At 44.8% G+C, this 22,923-nt stretch overlaps 2 protein-coding genes across 2 annotated transcripts in view; both read right to left on the bottom strand.

Moving 5' to 3' along the window:
- Positions 1-22,923, bottom strand: part of LOC138352823 (uncharacterized) — a 51,850-nt gene that overhangs the window by 21,288 nt on the left and 7,639 nt on the right. The window lies entirely within an intron of this gene.
- On the bottom strand, positions 15,074-19,798 carry LOC138352956 (PWWP domain-containing DNA repair factor 4-like). The gene is made up of 3 exons (XM_069305617.1): positions 19,784-19,798; positions 19,087-19,611; positions 15,074-16,102 (listed from the first exon to the last, which is right to left on the bottom strand). Exons 1-3 carry the CDS (start codon positions 19,796-19,798, stop codon positions 15,074-15,076), a joined length of 1,569 nt encoding a protein of 522 aa, XP_069161718.1.

Here is a 22,923-nt window from a genome sequence, read left to right as displayed (position 1 = left end):
ACTGTCCACCATCCCACAGCCACTGTCCACCATCCCACAGTCACTGTCCACCATCCCACAGTCACTGTCCACCATCCCACAGCCACTGTCCACCATCCCACAGTCACTGTCCACCATCCCACAGTCACTGTCCACCATCCCACAGTCACTGTCCACCATACCACAGCCACTGTCCACCATCCCACAGTCACTGTCCACCATACCACAGTCACTGTCCACCATACCACAGCCACTGTCCACCATCCCACAGCCACTGTCCACCATCCCACAGTCACTGTCCACCATCCCACAGCCACTGTCCACCATCCCACAGTCACTGTCCACCATCCCACAGTCACTGTCCACCATCCCACAGTCACTGTCCACCATCCCACAGTCACTGTCCACCATCCCACAGTCACTGTCCACCATACCACAGTCACTGTCCACCATACCACAGTCACTGTCCACCATACCACAGCCACTGTCCACCATCCCACAGTCACTGTCCACCATACCACAGCCACTGTCCACCATCCCACAGCCACTGTCCACCATCCCACAGTCACTGTCCACCATCCCACAGTCACTGTCCACCATCCCACAGTCACTGTCCACCATACCACAGTCACTGTCCACCATACCACAGCCACTGTCCACCATCCCACAGTCACTGTCCACCATACCACAGTCACTGTCCACCATACCACAGCCACTGTCCACCATACCACAGCCACTGTCCACCATCCCACAGTCACTGTCCACCATCCCACAGTCACTGTCCACCATACCACAGCCACTGTCCACCATACCACAGCCACTGTCCACCATCCCACAGTCACTGTCCACCATCCCACAGTCACTGTCCACCATCCCACAGTCACTGTCCACCATCCCACAGTCACTGTCCACCATCCCACAGCCACTGTCCACCATCCCACAGTCACTGTCCACCATCCCACAGTCACTGTCCACCATCCCACAGTCACTGTCCACCATCCCACAGTCACTGTCCACCATCCCACAGTCACTGTCCACCATCCCACAGTCACTGTCCACCATCCCACAGTCACTGTCCACCATCCCACAGTCACTGTCCACCATCCCACAGTCACTGTCCACCATACCACAGTCACTGTCCACCATACCACAGCCACTGTCCACCATCCCACAGCCACTGTCCACCATCCCACAGCAACTGTCCACCATCCCACAGTCACTGTCCACCATACCACAGCCACTGTCCACCATCCCACAGTCACTGTCCACCATACCACAGTCACTGTCCACCATACCACAGCCACTGTCCACCATCCCACAGTCACTGTCCACCATACCACAGCCACTGTCCACCATCCCACAGCCACTGTCCACCATCCCACAGTCACTGTCCACCATACCACAGCCACTGTCCACCATCCCACAGCCACTGTCCACCATCCCACAGTCACTGTCCACCATACCACAGCCACTGTCCACCATCCCACAGTCACTGTCCACCATCCCACAGCCACTGTCCACCATACCACAGCCACTGTCCACCATCCCACAGCCACTGCCCGCTCGCCCTTCGCAAGCTCACTCACCTATGAAGGACTACAGGGAAGTGAACTCTAGCTCCTCATACCCCGCCTACCAGCCCTGTTGTACCTGTTGCGTCACAATTTACCTATCCAGACGTTCGATTTCTTGTATTATATCTGGCCTTAAAGTCGTGGAAGAAGGTAGCTTTCCCAAGGTATTCGCAGGTTGCATAGTGAGTAATGACTTTAATGGGTGTTCCATGTCCCTTACTGCTTCTTTAAATGCTGGACATTTTAAGAAACCTTCCTACGCTAGTCTTCGAAGTGTCTCACCACATCTATCCCTCTTTAATAACGTTCCTTCTGTTACGTTTTACGCTCAAGTGCTTGACTATAAATGTGTTTAGAGTGAGGAAGGGAAGCTTCTATGGTCGAGGCTGAGGGTCTCAAGTGAAGAGATAAAGAGGGAGACGATAATGGAACTTCCATACCCATTGTCGGCGCCTATCGCGAAGTACAAGGAAACTCCTTTGTAACAAGACAAGTGGACTTCGTTTGAGAAAGACTTCGTTTGTCGCCTCGTGGGTGTTGAAGAGCCGCTGTGTACAAACTCAGGCAGTTCTGTCATTAACCCCCGTCAGTAAGGCCAGTATAAGCTGTGTCTAATGAGACCCCAAGGACAAGATGCAATATCGAAGGAGAAGATGCAATAACGAAGCTTCCAGTGCTGTGCCTAGTCCTCTGATTACGTTCACAGCTACAAGACCAAGTTATCGGTGAAGCCCCACGCGTGTAAAATACAGTGTTTATTGAGAAAATTCACCGGAGCCGTGATGTAGCTTCGAATGTATGCGCTGGGAAGTCCCACGCTACAATAATAATGTGACGAGGGCGCTATTCACCACCACCCCGCCACTTACCACTGGTATACCAATCAACTTAGGTATACTAATCAACTTAGGTATACCAGTCATATTATTTTTTCTTATTTACATAAGATAAATTAATACAGAAATATACAGAAACGTTTAAGGAAAATAAATATAAAAAAATAAAATGAAGAGATACATTATATTTTCTGAAGAATATGGGAGTGAGGTAAAAATATATCGAGTATAATCCGGATAGTAAAGATGAACGTTTTTCCCCCCGACATATTTCCCTTGGAGCTGCATCTTGGAGGCGTGAACCTGCAACAAGATTTTTAATATATAATATGTTTTGAGTATATCCTCCAGATGATAAATATGTTAACACTCTTATTTCTCGTTGATGGATTACTTGTTTACAACAAACTTTGTGTATTGTTTGTTGTTTTAAGTTTGTTTAGTATTGATGAGAATCAAGTCTTGTTGGGATCTGCGTTTTTTTAAGAGATTATGTTTTGTTAGTGACTCTTCTTAATCTCGTATTTGGTCTCTTCTTTGCACATTGTAGCATATCTTCTGTTTGTGAGTACTTTGGGGACCAGAAATGTGTTGTGTGTGATAGTGTGTAACTAGTGTGTTGTGTATCTTAGTGAGTGAGTAACTAGTGTGTTGTGTATGTTAGTGAGTGTGTAACTAGTGAGCTGTGTATGTTAGTGAGTAACTAGTGTGTTGTGTATCATAGTGAGTAACTAGTGTGTTGTGTATGTTAGTGAGTGAGTAACTAGTGAGTTGTGTATCTTAGTGAGTAACTAGTGAGTTGTGTATCTTAGTGAATGTGTAACTAGGGTGTTGAGTATCTTAGTGAATGTGTAAGTAGGGTGTTGTATATCTTAGTGAGGGTGTAATTAACGCTTGATAGGAAAGCGATATTGATTTTTAGTTGTTTATCGTAAACAATTATTACTACAAGACTCTACTCTCCGGGTGCTTCGTCACTTGTAGGTGGTACTCCTTAGGTGGTACTCTTGAAGTGTTACTCCACATGTGGTTTTCATGTCACTATCCTCTTGATGATCCAAATTTTACCTCTCTTCATGTAGACTCCAAGGTGGTTCTTCTCTCGTAGACCTCAAAAGGGATCTCTTCTCTTAGACTCCCGGGTCCATATGATACTGTAGACTCAAGAGTAACTCTCCTTTTGTTTCTCGGTTAATGATTTATCGCCCATTTTTTATTCATGGTTAAATATTATCATTACTTTGGCGATGTAAACAAATAAATTATCCTGACTGTTGAATTAACTTTTTAATAGTACATCTAAATACCTAGATGTAGCGTATCTCTAAATTCTGTATTACTAGAAAGAAATACAGAAAAGTTCCAGAATATTACTATGGCGCGGTCCGCTTGCTTCCTAAGTAATGTGCACATTAAAGAGAAAATTATAGAGACCTCAATAATGTCAGCCTTTACCATGTGAAGACTCAAGTATTTTGAGCGACTGGGCAAGTCTCAGAGGATCTTGGTTTACTTGCCTGAAGGCTGTACCTCTGTTGTTTGGGCTTTGCTGCCTAAAGGCTTTGTTGCAAACTTAAATATGATTAGGGTAGTCGAAAGATTTCCCAAATCCAAATACCCAGGCTGCCACACCTTCCTGGCATCCTTTTTTAATAGCTAAATTCTAAAATATGAAACTTTAACTCGTAACTCATAATTACCTAGCGTCACAAGAAAATTATACATATAAAAAACAATGGTTGATACTCAGAAACAACTTGGATGCAGGAAAATGCTCAAAACTCAGTTAATACTCACAAGAGTTATTAATCTACTCACATATACCATACCTCCGTACATGTTACAAACCTCCGTCACAGATTTCCTGAAAATGAGTGAAGGAATTCCTCCATTTGCAGCCAAAGTCACAAACTGAATATAAGTCTTCATAGGAGGAGCAGAACAGGTCCGGTACAAAACAAGGGGAGCTTCAAGATAAACGTTTGAGATATCATGGTATATAGCGTAGAATCAGCAGGACCAAAGGAGTAAATTGCTGTAATGGATGGTTGTAACGTCAAGGGCTGTAATGAATGGTCAGGGAGGGGTGCTGGGAAGGTGGGGAATACGTGGGGTGGGGAAGGGGGGTGAGTGCGTGAGTGCGTGAGTGAGTGCATGACCCAAATGTCAGAGGAAGTCCCAGAGGGGGAGACCAACGCTTCAGACGCGTGTCAGAACTGTATATTAAATGAGTGCATGTCTGTAGAGACATCTGAGAGAGACACAAACAACAGGACGAGTGCATATCACGAGTGCCGGACACAGGAAGCAAACAGAACGAGTGCATAACGCAAATATGAAGATCACAGGAAACAGAGATACGTTAAACCCTCAAATATCATCGAAATCGAACTCGTCACGACTAAACGGCGCCTTGATCTAACAAGGCAGGCCAAACTATCGTACGACTCAGTGAAATAATCGGTAAAGTCAGGAAGAATCCGTGACCAAGATGGTGTTTCCGAGTGCATGGGAGTAACAACAGAGAATCGATGAAAGAATAAGAGCGCTAAGAATATACCAGAGGACAGAGACACTGAGAGAATGATAGAGAGGGACAGAGAGAGACAGACGGAACTATGAGCTGGGGGCAAAAGAGGATTGGACACTAAGAAAGCAGGTTTGCTCTGTCAGTGTACCAATCAACCAGCACACTGTATCTGTCTCACTGTATCTGTCCCACTGTATCTGTTCCACTGTATCTGTCCCACTGTATCCGTTCTACTGTATGACGAGGGTTGCCAACCTTCACCTTTAGTAATGGAAGTGTAAATCTGAATTTAGTATTTTTCTGCCTCTGGCGTAACAGTAATTGTTGCTGTGAAACGCACCAATGTAAATTGTCATCGCAATTTGTTGCAGTATTTTTAGCTATGTAAACACTGTTAGAGCCTCTTCTTCTTTTCAATAATTAAAAAAATAGGTAAATCATATAATCAGTTATGATTGGAAGTGAAAGTAGTAATGAATAGAAATATCAGTAGTGGTAGTGTGTCAGTGGTGTTAAAGAAAGTAAAAGTTAAGATCTAGTGGTAGAGAAGACGGCTTGGCAATGATGGGGTCGTAGGTTCGCCCTAGTGGATTTTCTGAATTATAATTTGTCTAAGGTGTGACATCAGACTGGACTGGTTACCTCCGTTAATGAAGACAAGGGGTTCCCAAACAGCAATCTGAATTGTCCTATCTTGTCATAGCGTATATGTTACTGATGTGGACGTGAACTAACAAGCTTTCGATTCCAATTGGAGAGTAACATGTTATTAATATTGTATTGCTATTTAATCCCCCTCACAAAGGCTTACAGAACAGCAGCTTGGCGCCAGGTATTCAATTCATTACTGTGTAAAAAAATTATTCGAAAAACAATGACATTTTAATACCTATTTCGCTCACAAATTTCAGAGGTTCTGTGTTTGCTTCGTCGGGCACTAGACAGACAGCTCATGGCTGATGTTTCTTTAAATTCTGTCTTCCAACCTTTTAGTGAAAATGCTTTTAAGAGTTGTGTTATGGTTGGGCTTCTCGATGCGGTATGATATAGATTCTTTCACGCCCCGACACTTAGTGATTGATTGGCCAGACGATGGCTCATCATCACAGACCATCCATCATCACTAGTGTCAAAATCATCAACTTATAATTTGTAAAAGTTGTAGTGATCTTTGATATGAAAATGGGAATCATACAGTTGATTTCTGAAACAAGAAAGACAAACATCTGTTGGATTAACATAATAATTGGTAATTGATGCTGTAATTAACGGTGATACATATACATACAAAAGTTCTTCACAATTTTACACACAATCATGTAGTGTAGTTTCGCAGTAGGATGCAGTGGGTGCACCGTTGGGCCATACTGCGTAGCGCCATTCCACTTTGAAAGCATTTGGAATATTTAATTAGAAGACATTTTGTACCTTGCCTAGAAGAAGGCAGAGATAGACAGAGGTCTGTCTATATTTAGACAGAGATCTGCCTAGAGGTAGATAGAGGAGTCTACCATCTGTCACCAGACATTCCTTATACCTCGCCAGACATTCCTCATACCTCGCCAGATATGCCTCATACCTCGCCAAACATGCCTCATACCTCACCAGACAGGCCTCATACCTCACCAAACATGCCTCATACCTCGCCAGACATGCCTCATACCTCACCAAACATGCTTCATACCTCACCAAACATGCTTCATACCTCGCCAAACAGGCCTCATACCTCACCAAACATGCCTCATACCTCACCAAACAGGCCTCATACCTCACTAAACATGCCTCATACCTCGCCAAACAGGCCTCATACCTCACCAAACATGCTTCATACCTCGCCAAACATGCCTCATATCTCGCCAGACATGCCTCATACCTCACCAAACATGCTTCATACCTCGCCAAACATGCCTCATACCTCACCAGACATGCTTCATACCACGCCAGTCATACCAGCCTCTGACCTTATCAAAACTTCAACTTCTCGTCAAGTCGGAATTTGTACGCAGATCCGCCTTCCTAATAACTGAGATACTATATAGATTTCCGCCTCTCCCAACCTTGCTGGCCGTCGCAATTCTGAAAATTGGAGTCTACGTTTCCCCAGTTGATGTTATGAAATTTATAACATATTGGCCGTAAGGTTATTTTTTCCCAGTTATCGATGGAGGGAATGATAACACAAAATTGTTTTTGACATTAATTGATATATTCGAATAATATCGCTATGCTACTCAATTCACAAAATTGTTTTTGACATTAATTGATATATTCGAATAATATCGCTATGCTACTCAATTTATGCCATCGTTTTGTAATTAAGTAAAACCTCAATGGCTAAATTGGAATTTTGCTTTTTTCAGAATGTGTTAAAATATTATTGTATTGTGAATTGCATTTTCAGTTTGGCCATTTTCATTGCATTGCTTTCCAAATATTGCATTTACCATTGTTGTTTGAAGATTTCCGAAGGTTTTTTCATTGCCCGAATTGCTATGCGTGTTAGTGGTTTTGCAAGAATGTCAAAATACCAAACTTATGATAACTCACAAACCCATTGTACCTTCTTGTGAATAAAATTATTATCATTATTATTATTATTATTATTATTATTATTATTATTATTATTATTATTTATATTATTAATATTATAAATATTATTTTGGAAACATGTGTTAAAGTTTTGGTGAGCTTATAGGTGGATAACCCGATCAAACAATAAAGAATTGAAAGCTACATTAACTAGAGAGAAAATCATACATAAAGGGATCAAAACGTAGGTGAAAAAAATGTTTTAAAATGCTTTATAGACGCTGAAAATCCACTGGAAAGTTTTCAGCATATATTATATAACTACAAATGTGATTTTGTTTTCTTTTGTTATATAAACAATGTCTGGACAAAAATCATAGTACATTCCCTCCATCAAGTTCTACAAAAAAATATAAACATTTCCTCAAAACAATAATTTTAAATTCTCACTACTTCTCAATCTTAGGGCATCAGAGCAGTGAACTGTGTGTTCCATCCTGAGAGGTGAAGTTTAACTTAAAATACACGCTTAAGTGAGTGGTAAAGTAGATGTTACCGGAGCCAGTCTCCGGCCGGAGGGGAGACACGCCGGCCCGGGCGGAAGTCGCTGCTGCAATATTCAGAGTTGGGACGGGAAATTCTGTGGCCCGGGAGCACAGGGGGAAGTTGTTTTACGGAAGAGAGAGGAGATAATGTATTAAACTTCTCAATATGAACGTCTCTGTAAGCTGTACATATGCCTGTGTGTGTATGTGTGTGTGTGTGTGTGTGTGTGTGTGTGTGTGTGTGTGTGTGTGTGTGTGTGTGTGTGTGTGTGTGTGTGTGTGTGTGTGTGAATTCAACTAGTTATGCTTGCGGGGGTTGAGCTCTGGCTCTTTGGTCCCGCCATTCTACTGTCAATCAACTGATGTATACAGGTTCCTGAGCCAATTGGGCTCTATCATATCTACACTTGAAACTGTGTATGGAGTCAGCCTCCATCACATTACTGCCTAATGCATTCCATTTGTCAACTACTCCGACACTGAAATTTTGTTTTCCAATGTCTCTATGGCTCATTTGGGTACTCAGTTTCCACCTGTGTCCCTTAGTGTGTGTGTGCCCCTTGAGATAAATAGTTTGTTATTATCTACCCTATTAATTTGAGAATCTTGTATGCGATAATCATGTCCCCACTAACTCTTCTTTCTTCCAGAGACGTGAGGTTTAATTCCCGTAGTCTCTCCTCGTAGCCCACAGCCCCTCAGTTAGGGTACTAGTTTGGTGGCAAACCTTTGAACCTTTTCTAGTTTAGTCTTATGCTTGACTAGATATGAACTCCATGCTAGAGCTGCATACTCCAGGATTGGTCTGACATATGTGGTATACAAAGTTCTGAATTATTCCTAACACAAGTTTTTCAAGGCTGTTCTTATGTTGGCCAACCTAGCATATGCCGCTAATGTTATCCTCTTGATAAGAGCTTCAGGGGACAGGTCTGGCGTGATATCAACCCCCAGGCCATTCTCTCTTTCTGATTCTTGAAGTATTTCATCTGCCAGATGACACCTTGTATCTGGTCTCCTGCTCCCTACACCTATCTTCAATACATTACATTTGCTTGAGTTAAACTCCAACAATCATTTGTTGGACCATTCCTTCAGTTTCTCCAGGTCTACTTGAAGTCTGGACTGTGTGTGTGTGTGTGTGTGTGTGTGTGTGTGTGTGTGTGTGTGTGTGTGTGTGTGTGTGTGTGCGCGTGTGGACGTGTGTGTGTGTGGGCGTGTGCGTGCGTGCCAGCGTGTATAAATCACGCCTTGTGAGAGCGCCTACAACAGCTATCTCGTATCCGCCACATAAGTCATGTCACTCCTCCACAAATTATCTCCCTCCCTCTGGGAGCAACTCCAGCAGTCCTACCCTCCCCTCCCCCACCCAAGGGGCGGTGACGGGGGCCCCCATGACGGGTCCTCGGGGTCCCCAAGATGTGACAAGTCGGGGCTCCTGAGAATGGCCGTCAAGACCTGTCAGTCAGCGCCAGTCAGGCGAGGCAAGATTGTCAGCAGACCTCGCTTGTCAACGACAAATATTATGACAAATAAATTTCCCTTCTAGGACGAAATCCAGAGACTGATTTATTTGATGATTCTGTCGATGGTGGGACTGTCAGAGAGGCGGCAGGCAGCGGGGTGGGGCTGCGTCAGAGGGGCGGCAGGCAGCGGGGTGGGGCTGCGTCAGAGGGGCGGCTGGCAGCGGGGTGGGCTGCGTCAGCGGGGTGGGGCTGCGTCAGAGGGGCGGCAGGCAGCGGGGTGGGGCTGCGTCAGAGGGGCGGCAGGCAGCGGGGTGGGGCTGCGTCAGAGGGGCGGCTGGCAGCGGGGTGGGCTGCGTCAGCGGGGTGGGGCTGCGTCAGAGGGGCGGCAGGCAGCGGGGTGGGGCTGCGTCAGAGGGGCGGCAGGCAGCGGGGTGGGCTGCGTCAGCGGGGTGGGGCTGCGTCAGAGGGGCGGCAGGCAGCGGGGTGGGGCTGCGTCAGAGGGGCGGCAGGCAGCGGGGTGGGGCTGCGTCAGAGGGGCGGCTGGCAGCGGGGTGGGGCTACGTCAGAGGGGCGGCAGGCAGCGGGGTGGGGCTGCGTCAGAGGGGCGAAAGTGAGCGGGGTGGGCTGCGTCAGAGGGGCGGCAGGCAGCGGGGTGGGCTGCATCAGCGGGGTGGGGCTGCGTCAGAGGGGCGGCAGGCAGCGGGGTGGGCTGCGTCAGAGGGGCAGCAGGCAGCGGGGTGGGCTGCGTCAGCGGGGTGGGGCTGCGTCAGAGGGGCGGCAGGCAGCGGGGTGAGGCTGCGTCAGAGGAGCGGCAGGCAGCGGGGTGGGGCTGCGTCAGAGGAGCGGCAGGCAGCGGGGTGGGGCTGCGTCAGAGGAGCGGCAGGCAGCGGGGTGGGGCTGCGTCAGAGGGGCGGCAGGCAGCGGGGTGGGGCTGCGTCAGAGGGGCGGCAGGCAGCGGGGTGGGGCTGCGTCAGAGGGGCGGCAGGCAGCGGGGTGGGGCTGCGTCAGAGAGGCGGCAGGCAGCGGGGTGGGGCTGCGTCAGAGAGGCGGCAGGCAGCGGGGTGGGGCTGCGTCAGAGAGGCGGCAGGCAGCGGGGTGGGGCTGCGTCAGAGAGGCTGCAGGCAGCGGGGTGGGGCTGCGTCAGAGGAGCGGCAGGCAGCGGGGTGAGGCTGCGTCAGAGGGGCGGCAGGCAGCGGGGTGGGGCTGCGTCAGAGGGGCGGCAGGCAGCGGGGTGGGGCTGCGTCAGAGGGGCGGCTGGCAGCGGGGTGGGGGCTGCGTCAGAGGGACGGCAGGCAGCGGGGTGGGGCTGCGTCAGAGGGACGGCAGGCAGCGGGGTGGGGCTGCGTCAGAGGGGCGGCAGGCAGCGGGGTGGGGCTGCGTCAGAGAGGCGGCAGGCAGCGGGGTGGGGCTGCGTCAGAGGGGCGGCAGGCAGCGGGGTGGGGCTGCGTCAGAGGAGCGGCAGGCGGGAAGGTGAAAAAAAATAGATAGCCAGCTCCTGCTGCTGCTCAGGAAGGAATATACTATATATCAAGTGAAACTCGTCTTCATTAATTAGCTTGAATTTTTGTGAAATAGTATTAAATGCTCTTAATACTTTAGTACACCAATGTAAGCTAAGAGTAGATTAGTTTACATTATATTATACATTATTAATATACATTTATATCTTTCTATATTTAAAATCATTGTAGATGATTAGTATACAATAATTATTGTATTTATAAACATTTTCAGAATTTGATTTTAAGTACATAACAGGAAATGGACACTTGTAAGTTTGAATAAAGTTAGGTAGGCGAGTTTTTGGAGACAGCACTAAAGATATGTGAGCAGGAGTGACCCACTACGGGCTCACCATAGCCCGTGCTACTGTGAACTTTTTGTTCCAGGTAGCGAATCTTGAACAACAACAACAATCGGTACCCATCCTCTTGGGTACCGATTGGTACAATCGGTACCCATCCTCTTGGACCATCAGCAATCGAACGTCGACCATTTAAAAAGCAAGGCCGTCACTCTCCCGATTAGGCTAACTTGTAAACCAGTTATGAACGATCATCTGTGTCTCCTATTATAGGATACATATACACAGTACATGTATCCCTCTCTATCCTGTCTTCTCACTTAATAAACCATATTGTTTTCCCTATCGGATCCAGCTTTTTTTGCGTATTATTGAAATGCGTATTATTGAAATGAATAATACCTCAATATTGACGATAGGGTCCAAAAAAAATTTTAGGAATGGAATTCCATTTAAAATTTGACGCTTGTCGAATCGTGAACAATTTCTGATATGTGAACGCTCTCTCTCTCTCTCTGTGCGTGTATATATATATATATATATATATATATATATATATATATATATATATATATATATATATATATATAATGTGTATATATAATGTATGTGTACAGTATATAATGTATCTGCACTGATTGCTTTATACTGTACTATTAAATTAAGATTTTTATTTATACCTGAAAATACGTGAAAGTCTACGGTCCCGTTGTACCAGATTTCAATACTATTTTCCTTATTCCAAATACAATATTGGAGAGCTTCTAGTTTTATAAATTCTGATCAGAACCCGAGGCTACAGTCACATATTCTCTAATGACTGATGGCGAAGTTTTGTTAACTAACGTCCAATATTTACCATTCATATTCCTGAATAATTTGTTGATTATTCTGGGTTGAGTTTACAAATTACATATACATATTACACTGTATATGTTGTTGTATGGAATTGGAGCATACATGGACGATATCACTTTTTATTTCTCCAAGCTTATGTTGCTACGGGGCCAACTCTTCCCTGTATGTGGCGCAGTAATCGGTACAACATTACTCCAGGAGACGCCGAAGATGTTTCAACATCTTCACTATTGGTGCTGCCGACGACCCAACTCTCCACTTCGGCCGCAATCCATAGACTTACCGAATTCGCTTGATTCTACATGCTGACAACGTTACTCGATTCTGACAGTCCAGAGCAGTGATATATATACCCAACGACATGTCGTAAAGGCGGTACCGGTTCACAGAGATCCCCGTGGTGCAGTGGTAACGCACTCGGCCCGCTCTTCGCGAGCAATTTGGCTTAGGATCGTATCCTGTCCGGGGAGGATTCACTAGGCGCCAATCGTTAGCTGTATGCCTCGGTTCGCCCAGCAGTGATTGGTTACCTGGTCGTTAAACGATTGGCGGGTCGTATTCCAGGGGAAACTAGTGGGTCAAGCTTACCATGAACTATGGGATGGGGAAGCTCTCAGCCTGCTAACAGGAGTCAGCAGTCGTCTGTTCCTGTTCCCACCTGTGTACAAAAATATGCAGACAGTAGGGATGGAGATGGACCTATTATACCGATCTCAACTCATCAGGTGTGCAATCGGTGACTTCAGAAGCACATCTATTGCCGTGGGTAGACTCGTCAACAGCCTCTGAGTGTCCAATAAGCCAAGCCTTGAGGCACAAGTCAATCTTGGACTATCCGTGGCACACTAAGCTTCGTTTCCCACACAATGGAAAACCTCCACCTAGGTTGGAAACTGTGTTTTTACCTCACTATATTCTCATTCTCTCTCTCTCTCAATCTCTCAATCTGTCTAAGTCTGTGTGTATCTCTCTCTCTCTCTCTCTCTCTCTCTCTCTCTCTCTCTCTCTCTCTCTCTCTCTCTCTCTCTCTCTCTCTCTCTCTCTATGAGTAAGAAAGAGAAAAAGAGAGTCGACCCAGACGAGCCTATGTTTGCCCCGTACCTTGGACCATTCCTCTTGGAAATTTGTGTGAGATTAGCTCCATTTTTTTTAGCATGCCACTTCACCTTTCCCAGTTTCTTGATGTGCTTCTTGAGATTTGGACACCATACAACTGCTGCATATTCCAATTTTGGTCTCACAAAAGTCATGAACAGTTTCTTTACTATTTCACCATTCATATAATTAAACCTGTGTATATTTGTGAACCTCGTTGTGCTTTCTCGTGCTAATTATATGACACAAGTTTGTCTCTGGGTACAATGTGTATTGTATGACGCAAGAGTTGTCTCTGAGTACAATGTGTATTGTATGACGCAAGTCATACAAAACCCATCACAAAGAGTGGGAAAGAGACCCGGGTGCGGCCGGGTACCCCTTTCAATATATATAAAAAGGAAATACCTGTCTATTCGAGGCTGGAGGCCAAAAGGGGAACTGGGGTAGAAAAGCGAGAAGTGGAGGGAGGAAAGGAAGATAAATGGGGGAGAGAGGAGGAAATGGGGAAGAGGGGAGAGGGGAATTGGGAGAGAGAAAAGGTATCGAGTGGATGTAGGAGGAGCGAGAGATATCAGAGTGGTGGAATGGATGGTTGGTGGGAGAGACACTTATCACGAGCCCCGCAAATATATATATATATATATATATATATATATATATATATATATATATATATATATATATATATATATATATATATATATATATATATATATATATATATATATGTGTGTGTGTGTGTGTGTGTAAATCACGAAAATACACGTGATTAAGAATGTGACAATGTCAGACCACGGAGGAAAATGAAACAGAAATTTCCTTAAGTACTTTCGTATATTAAATACATCTTCAGAAGGAATGAATGAATTAAATACATCTTCATTCCTTCTGAAGATGTATTTAATATACAAAAGTACTTAAGGAAATTCCTGTTTCATTTTCCTCCGTGGTCTGACATTGTCATATATATATATATATATATATATATATATATATATATATATATATATATATAGGACATAGTGTAATCTGATGTGCTTATGAGTTATGGCGTCCTTCTTATTCCAAAATTGGAATACATCCTCACAAAGCTCTCATGATTCTGGGATAAGCATTGAAAGTTTCAAGAGTCTGTGAAGAGTGTGAGTGTTGAGGAAACAATTATCAACAGAAGGCACCAAGCGGTGAGGGAACATGGCACTTAACGTAAGCTCCATTCCAGGTTCCCAAGGCCTGGCACCCAGCTGACTAATGGTGTGCTAAGCTAATGGATATTGATCGAAGTATTAAGCCATATTAGTTTGGGCTTAATTAGAGTGTGCATTAGGTTCTTGGGACACCACTACATAGGGGTGGGCTAGGCCTTGGGCACCTGGAATTGGTCTTAAGCTCCCTGTTCCCGCAACAAGACTGTTTATAAAACTAGAAAACGTTAAGTTTTACTCTAAAAAATACATAAGGATTCCACTACCAAAGTGATTTTCAATCACTTAAATCTTAAATATTCCGGGGTGTATCCCTTGCATCTCTATAATATATAAATATATATATATATATATATATATATATATATATATATATATATATATATATATATATATATATATATATATATATATATATATATGTATATATATATATATATTTATATATATATATATATATATATATATATATATATATATATATATATATATATATATATATATATATATAATATGTATATATATTTTTTAATCAAATCAGATAATTAGTATTCGCAAAGAACAGAAACTACTATAATTTTCGCATATTAATAGACAGACTCCAAGCTTAATGGAGTTCTACAGCATGAGGCTCCAGTGAAGGCAGACGTTAATAACTTGCTACTATAAGCAGAGTTCTTAAGCCTGGAAAACTGCTGCGGTCCCCAGCCTGAGCACCCTGGCAAGGGCCCTCTAAGGTTGGGATACTGCTGCGGTCCCCAGCCTGAGCACCCTGGCAAGGGCCCTCTAAGGCTGAGATACTGCTGCGGTCCCCACCCTGAGCTCCCTGGCAAGGGCCCTCTAAGGCTGGGATACTGCTGCGGTCCCCAGCCTGAGCACCCTGGCAAGGGCCCTCTAAGGCTGGGATACTGCTGCGGTCCCCAGCCTGAGCACCCTGGCAAGGGCCCTCTAAGGCTGGGATACTCCCGCGGTCCCCAGCCTGAGCACCCTGGCAAGGGCCCTCTAAGGCTGGGATACTCCCGCGGTCCCCAGCCTGAGCACCCTGGCAAGGGCCCTCTAAGGCTGGGATACTCCCGCGGTCCCCAGCCTGAGCACCCTGGCAAGGGCCCTCTAAGGCTGAGATACTGCCACGATCCCCAGCCTGAGCACCCTGGCAAGGGCCCTCTAAGGCTGGGATACTGCTGCGGTCCCCAGCCTGAGCACCCTGGCAAGGGCCCTCTAAGGCTGAGATACTGCCACGATCCCCAGCCTGAGCACCCTGGCAAGGGCCCTCTAAGGCTGGGATACTCCCGCGGTCCCCAGCCTGAGCACCCTGGCAAGGGCCCTCTAAGGCTGGGATACTCCCGCGGTCCCCAGCCTGAGCACCCTGGCAAGGGCCCTCTAAGGCTGGGATACTCCCGCGGTCCCCAGCCTGAGCACCCTGGCAAGGGCCCTCTAAGGCTGGGATACTCCCGCGGTCCCCAGCCTGAGCACCCTGGCAAGGGCCCTCTAAGGCTGAGATACTCCCGCGGTCTCCAGCCTGAGCACCCTGGCAAGGGCCCTCTAAGGCTGGGATACTGCTGCGGTCCCCAGCCTGAGCACCCTGGCAAGGGCCCTTTAAGGCTGGGATACTCCCGCGGTCTCCAGCCTGAGCACCCTGGCGCGGGGCCCTCCGTGTGTGTTCACAGTCCCTCGGCTCCTGGACGGATAGAGGTTTTCCGGAAGGGCTGAATCTTGTAAGCTCAGCTGCATAGGAAAAGCTGGTTGGTGATAGCGTCCTCTACGGCTGAAGCTGTTTTCGTACTTATGTTGATGTGCCTGCAGGGTTGAGTGCTAGATCCTTGGCCCTGCCATTCTAGGTAGTCATTTTATACTCTTCAGTCATAGCTCCTCGTCGAATTGGATTACATACAATTCAGTCGAGTTAGTTTCAACTTCCTGTCATTCGAGGCTGTTCAATTTATTTACGTCTTTTAAGGAGATTAAATTCCTGACGATTTGGCCCATTTGCGCCTAGTGTTAATTTTGTTAAACACTGCATCGTACGATGAGCACAACATCTTACGACGAACAATACATCTTACGATGAGCACAACATCTTATGATGAACATAACATCATACGAAGAACACAATATCTTACGAAGACACAACATCTTACGATGAACACATCTTACGATGAACACAGGATCTTACGATGAGCACGGCATCTTGCGCTACTCTTGCGATCTCCCGTATATGTGTATATTCTTATTAATATTCCCTCTGGGTCTTCCTTCCTATAGTGGTGATAGATTTAGTTCATTGAGCCCTGTATGTCTTCCTATATTAAGCCCTGTTGCTAGTTGTTAGTAGTCTGGTAAACGACAAGTAGGTATTGGTAGTAGCCCCAGACATGACCAATAGTTGTTAAATAGTCTATTAGAAATAGACTATTTAAATAGAACTATTTTTTTTAGCGAAAATTTGTAAAAAAAACGCAAATTAAAAATTAGTTTAATTTTGCCATCCTCCAAGTCGTGAGATGCAACGAGATGCTATTTCTAGCTTATCTCTGCTTCTCGAGTGTTACATTAATGAGAGGAATGTTCAGGAGGAAGAGGAGAGATAGAGAAACAGAAGAGAAGGGGGGAGGCAGTGAAGGAGAAATTGGAAATAGTGATAAAATATTTGAGGCGAGTTTTGAAAAGCTGACGTGTTGATCTTTGCGTCAATGATGGTGGAGTCTGAAAGCTGACGTGTTGATCTTTGCGTCAATGATGGTGGAGTCTGAAAAGCTGACGTGTTGATCTTTGCGTCAATGATGGTGGAGTCTGAAAAGCTGACGTGTCGATCTTTGCGTCAATGATGGTGGAGTCTGCACAAGGGGACAATCTTTCTAATTCTGGAACACGTAAAGCATCCTTGTAACTTGGTCAGTAACCCATTTGAATGTTTAGCTCTCATGTCATATGTAATGGGAACTGACATCGTTACTGATGGTAGACAGAGCACCATAGCCCCATGTCTGCTGGTGGTAGACAGGGCACTATAGCCCCATGTCTGCTGGTGGTAGACAGGGCACTATAGCCCCATGTCTGCTGATGGTAGACAGACTACCATAGCCTTGTGTCTGCTGATGGTAGACAGACTACAATAGCCCCATGTCTGCTGATGGCAGACCATCACCAGAGATATCCTTAACAACAACACCGAAATAAATCGGCAGACACAATGATAACGGAAGATTAGACATAGCCGAGGCACTATATATTAAATACTCTCATTCAGCTTTCAACAGCTAGCTTACATTTAGATATACCTTAGCTCATAAATCAGAACTCAGGGTGTTGTTTTTCTCTCTCTTATAAGTATAGCTCCCAGGACTTGCAATCTTCTTTGGTCAGTGGTAGATTCCAGGATATCTGAATTATCTACTATTATTATCCTAGAACGTCGTGTTTTTGTTCACTTTGCCTAGGGTTTCTAACCAACTTGTAGGTAGCAAGTCAGTTTTCTCGAAAGTCATTCCAATAGAGATTGATCGGTGACATCCTTCATTGGAACATGTAAATTGCTATACTATTTTTTGTTGTTGGAGAGGCTTGTTTATTGTTTATTTACTGTTTATTGGGGTTGTAGTAAATAATGAAGTCTATTTTTGGCGAGTATGGCAGAGAGTTTCCCTCTATTTTAAATAATATTTTGTATAGTTTATTATTTTGTTTAATTCTGTGAAATCCTGATGGATTTGTAACAGTTTCATGAGAGAGGGTCGCTTGCTGTGGCGAGTGCTGCTCTCTGTTGTACCAATTTTTTCTTAATATCTTATGATATGACTGTCGAGTTTTCTATTTGTGTATCCGTTGTTTATTAATACTTGAAGGCTTCTCTCCAGTTCTTTATGTATGTTATGCCTGTCAGAACGATATGTGGGCTCTGCGTATATATATATTAGTTTATCACATTAAACTTATATTTAGCTGGAACATTCGCTTACATTATAAGATCAACAACGCTAGCATTGCGGTCATATTTAACTATATATAAGAAATGTTTACATGTTTACAAATACATCTCATATATAACGGATTAATTGCTTCCGTTAAACCGCAAACAATTACGATGTATTACATAAGAACGAGTTGGTCCTTCAGCTGGGGCGATGGTGGACAAAGAAACGGAGACGAGAACAATGGTTGTGTGATAAAGGCATGTTAAGATAGAGAGAAAGAGAGAGAGAGAGAGAGAGAGAGAGAGAGAGAGAGAGAGAGAGAGAGAGAGAGAGAGAGAGAGAGAGAGAGAGAAGAGAGAGAGTGGGGACAGAGAGAGGGAGGGGGGGGGACGAAGAGAGAGAGAGTGTAAAAAGAGACAAAGTAAAAATGAAGAGATTCAGCCATAATACTAGAGGGGAGAATGAGTGAGGCAGGAGATGAAGAACAAAGAAGACAGGTGATGGTGCGGTGCAGGAGTAATCATTATGAATATTAACAGAGATAACCACTGTGGGTGATTATGGCCGGAGGAGGAGGAGGAGCAGCAGCACAATATGGAGGGAGAAGAAGGTGTTGGAGGAGAGAGAAAGAGAGAGAAATGGTTGTGGTGATAGAGGAAATATTACAGAAACAAAGACTCAGAGATAAGTCGCGTCTGTGTGATGAAGTATTGTAGAATACCAGAGATGGAGGAGTGACCTAGAGAGAAACGTTGAGTGGTTCCTGTGGAGGAAGGATGGCACTGAGCGTCTGCTGGGTGCCACCAGGGATGGCAGTGGGCGTGTCCAAGGTGCCACCAAGAATGGCAGTGGGCGTCTGCTGGGTGCCACCAAGAATAGCAGTAGGCGTTTGGTGGGTGCCACCAAGAATAGCAGTGGGCGTCTGCTGGGTGCCACCAAGAATAGTAGTGGGCGTCTGCTGGGTGCCACCATAAATGGCAGTGGGCGTCTGCTGGGTGCCACCATAGATGGCAGTGGGCGTCTGCTGGGTGCCACCATAGATGGCAGTGGGCGTCTGCTGTGTGCCACCATAGATGACAGTGGGCGTCTGCTGGGTGCCACCATAGATGGCAGTGGGCGTCTGCTGGGTGCCACCATAGATGGCAGTGGGCGTCTGCTGGGTGCCACCATAGATGGCAGTGGGCGTCTGCTGGGTGCCACCATAGATGGCAGTGGGCGTCTGCTGGGTGCCAGCAAGGAGGTAAGCCACACCCAGGGCCTCCTGGCAATAACCTCCCTGTTAACGCACGGGGTTTAAAGGATTCGCTTCCAGATAATGAGGTCTAGTAAGGGAGACAGGATGGTGTTGAGAGACAGCACAGAGGCGGAAGCTTAGGATGTGGGAGGTGGATGAATGGGGGAGAAGGTAGGTACAGTTTAATGGGGCGTCAATAATGGGTTTGATTCACCTTCTGAGGTCTCATAATTGTGGAAAGATAGTCTATTAGGGGCTATTTAGGTCCTATTTGACTAACTACTGATGACTTTTGTCAAGGGTATATCCCTTAATAGTTGTCTAACTCTCGAGTACTTATTTACTGCTAGGTGAAGAGAGGTATCAGGTAAAAGGAAATATGCTGGACCACATCTGTCCTCGCTAGGGGACCGAACTCTGGGTCCTCGGTCGGAAACCGAGATCGCGTTGGTGTTATTGTTTGGAGAATTTGGCGTTTGAGTAGTTACTTTGTATAAGTAGTTTTGATTAAGTAGGCTGTTGAGGCTTGAGGTTGGCAGAATTATGACGATCGAAACCGATGAAGTTCGTGTCTTAAAGGCTTCGATCAGAGGAGCTCGTCGTAAGTTCAGCTTCTGTAAGGTTGCTTGAATACTATTTTTTTCCACGTGAAAACCGGTTCTGGGGACCGTCATTCGTGGAGACCTTCGGGTGTGTGTAGCTCTGGGTCCCCCGTCCTCCTGGTGAGTCGGGACTGCGTTTTTTTTGGACATTTTGTTGTCATATTGTCGGTCTGTTTATATATATGTAGAGAGAGAGACGTTTATCTCTCCTCACGACGTCCCTGTTGGTGTGTTATCTCTCGTCACGACGTCCCTGCTGGCTGTGTTATCTCTCATCACCATGTCCCTGTTGGCTGTGTTATCTCTCATCACCATGTCCCTGCCGGCTGTGTTATCTCTCGTCACGACGTCTCTATATCATCCAGTTATCCACCACATGCCACAACTTTCTTCCTGGTGGTCGTAAACGGTCTGCATCACCTTTCAGTGTGAATAGCTAGGAGATCTTTCCAGCATCCGAGCCGCTTCTCTTGTCATCTCGGTGGTGTCGTAAGTGGGGGAGGATGGATGCTGAGGGAGATCTGGAGTCATTACAACCCCCCCTCACTTCCCTTAAACCCCTCCCTCCCTCCTGAGAGGGTTGGTGTGGACAGCAGGTTGAGGAATGAGTCGCATTATGTCTTCACAAAGGATCATTTCAGCAGAGGATAAAGTTTATGACTTCGCTTTTTCCCTTTTATCCGATTTTTATGTGTCTGTCTTTCTGTCCGCCCGGGTATATCTCATTTTACCTGCCTGCACTCGGCTTTTGTTTTTGACTTCTTATCTTTTTATGTGTTATTGAATTCCCTGTCTTTGTTCTTTTTGCAATAGTTGATTCCCCCTCTATATATATATATATATATATATATATATATATATATATATATATATATATATATATATATATATATATATATATATATATATATATATATATATAACATAACTCTTTACATAGTTCTAACTAAATACATTAAAATATTAGTTATGCCGAACTTTACATTGTTGTTGGCATAATATTCTAAAAAATATCTGCCAGAGCTCAATACACTTGAAAACAAGTTGTCCTTTTTATAGAGTATATAAAGGTCACATTTTTCTCTAAAAATCTTGCCTGTAGCTCAGCACATGAAATTTGTTTTTATTTCCTAGAATTTAGGCTCTTATTGTCTTGTTTACAAACATTAACTTTACCAGTCGTTTTTTTTCATTCGTGCACCGGCCTAACATGAGTACCTTCACTGTTTTGTTTTCTGCCGCTGTCATCTGCTGTTAAGTGATGATACCTGTCGTTGAAGCTGCCTCAATCTACAGTCATTTATATTGGTTCATTCCAGTTCCTAAAGTGTGTGCTAGTGTGTGTGTGTGTGTTGGGGGCCTGGGCAGGAAGTGTGTACACAAAGAAAACCTTTACAGCAAATGATGGACAGTACAGTAAGGATTTTACCACGAGAAAAGATTGAGGACAGAATGGGTAGTAGTCTTTTACGGATAAAACTTCAATTAGTGAGGAGGGAGGAATGAATGAAGGGAAGAGGGGAGAAGAGGACAGGTCAGACGAGAGAGAGGGGAAGGAAAGGGAGTTAATAAAAAGTTTTAGGTTCCTCTGATTGAGGTCAGCATTTTATAATATATCGAGTCCCACAGGCCCAGGATTTCATATATGCATATTTATTAGACCCAATATATATATATTGGCTTATATACATATATATATATATATATATATATATATATATATATATATATATATATATATATATATATATATATATATATATATATATATATATATATATATATATATATGTAAGATGGAGTCTGCAGCGGCGCCCGAATCAACCCGGTCTTTCTCTCTCTCTCTCTCTCTCTCTCTCTCTCTCTCTCTCTCTCTCTCTCTCTCTCTCTCTCTCTCTCTCTCTCTCTCTCTCTCTCTCTGTCCCGCTACCGATGTATGCCTGTCTCTCGATGTCTATCTTTGACTCTCTTTTACAGGAGTATAAACCTTTCCACTCCTGTTAGCACGCATAGAGCTCTCCCTACCCATGGGTCATGGGTAACCCTTAACCTACTCACTATTCCTTGGAACACACAATTGGTTTTACTTCCAGGTACCCAACTACTGCTGAGTCAACAGGGGAGGTTATCTTGAGGTTATCTTGAGATGATATCGGGGCTTAGCGTCCCCGCGGCCCGGTCCTCGATCAGGCTTCACTTTTGTTGTCTGTCAATTTGTTTATCAAGTTGGTTCCCTGTTTTGGGAGCAAACAATAATGGAATGGTTGTCAGGGAAACTTTCCCAGGTGTTTGCTAGGGAGTCAGGTGTGTGTGTGTGTGTGTGTGTGTGTGTATGTGTGGGTGTGTGTGACTTTTTGGCTAACTACTAACTATCCCTAGGATGTAGCCCCCCAGAGACTAACTCCAAAAGTACTTATATTTACTATTAGTTGAACAGAGTCATGAGGCGAAAGGAAACGTTGCCAATTTGTTGTTGCTCCCGCAAGGACTCGAATCCACACCCCTTCCTTGCCTTAACCTGCAGCACGGCAATTCAATAGGTTTAATTTACTCAGAATGCAAATCTTTCATCTGAATAGAGTGTTTTATAGGTTAATATTTAAATACACAAATATTCTAATATTTGTGTATTCAAATAATATTTGAATACACAAATATATAATAAGTTAAAAGTCTATGGAAGTGGTACACCACATTTCACATCAACCGAACGGTCTCCATAAATGAACCGTGTGTGTAGACAGCCCGTTCT

This window comes from Procambarus clarkii, chromosome 55 (assembly GCF_040958095.1).
Source record: "Procambarus clarkii isolate CNS0578487 chromosome 55, FALCON_Pclarkii_2.0, whole genome shotgun sequence".
Classification (NCBI taxonomy): Eukaryota; Metazoa; Arthropoda; class Malacostraca; order Decapoda; family Cambaridae; genus Procambarus; species Procambarus clarkii.
Note: the sequence above shows the minus strand (reverse complement) of the source record. Positions and strands in the feature narration are given on the sequence as shown.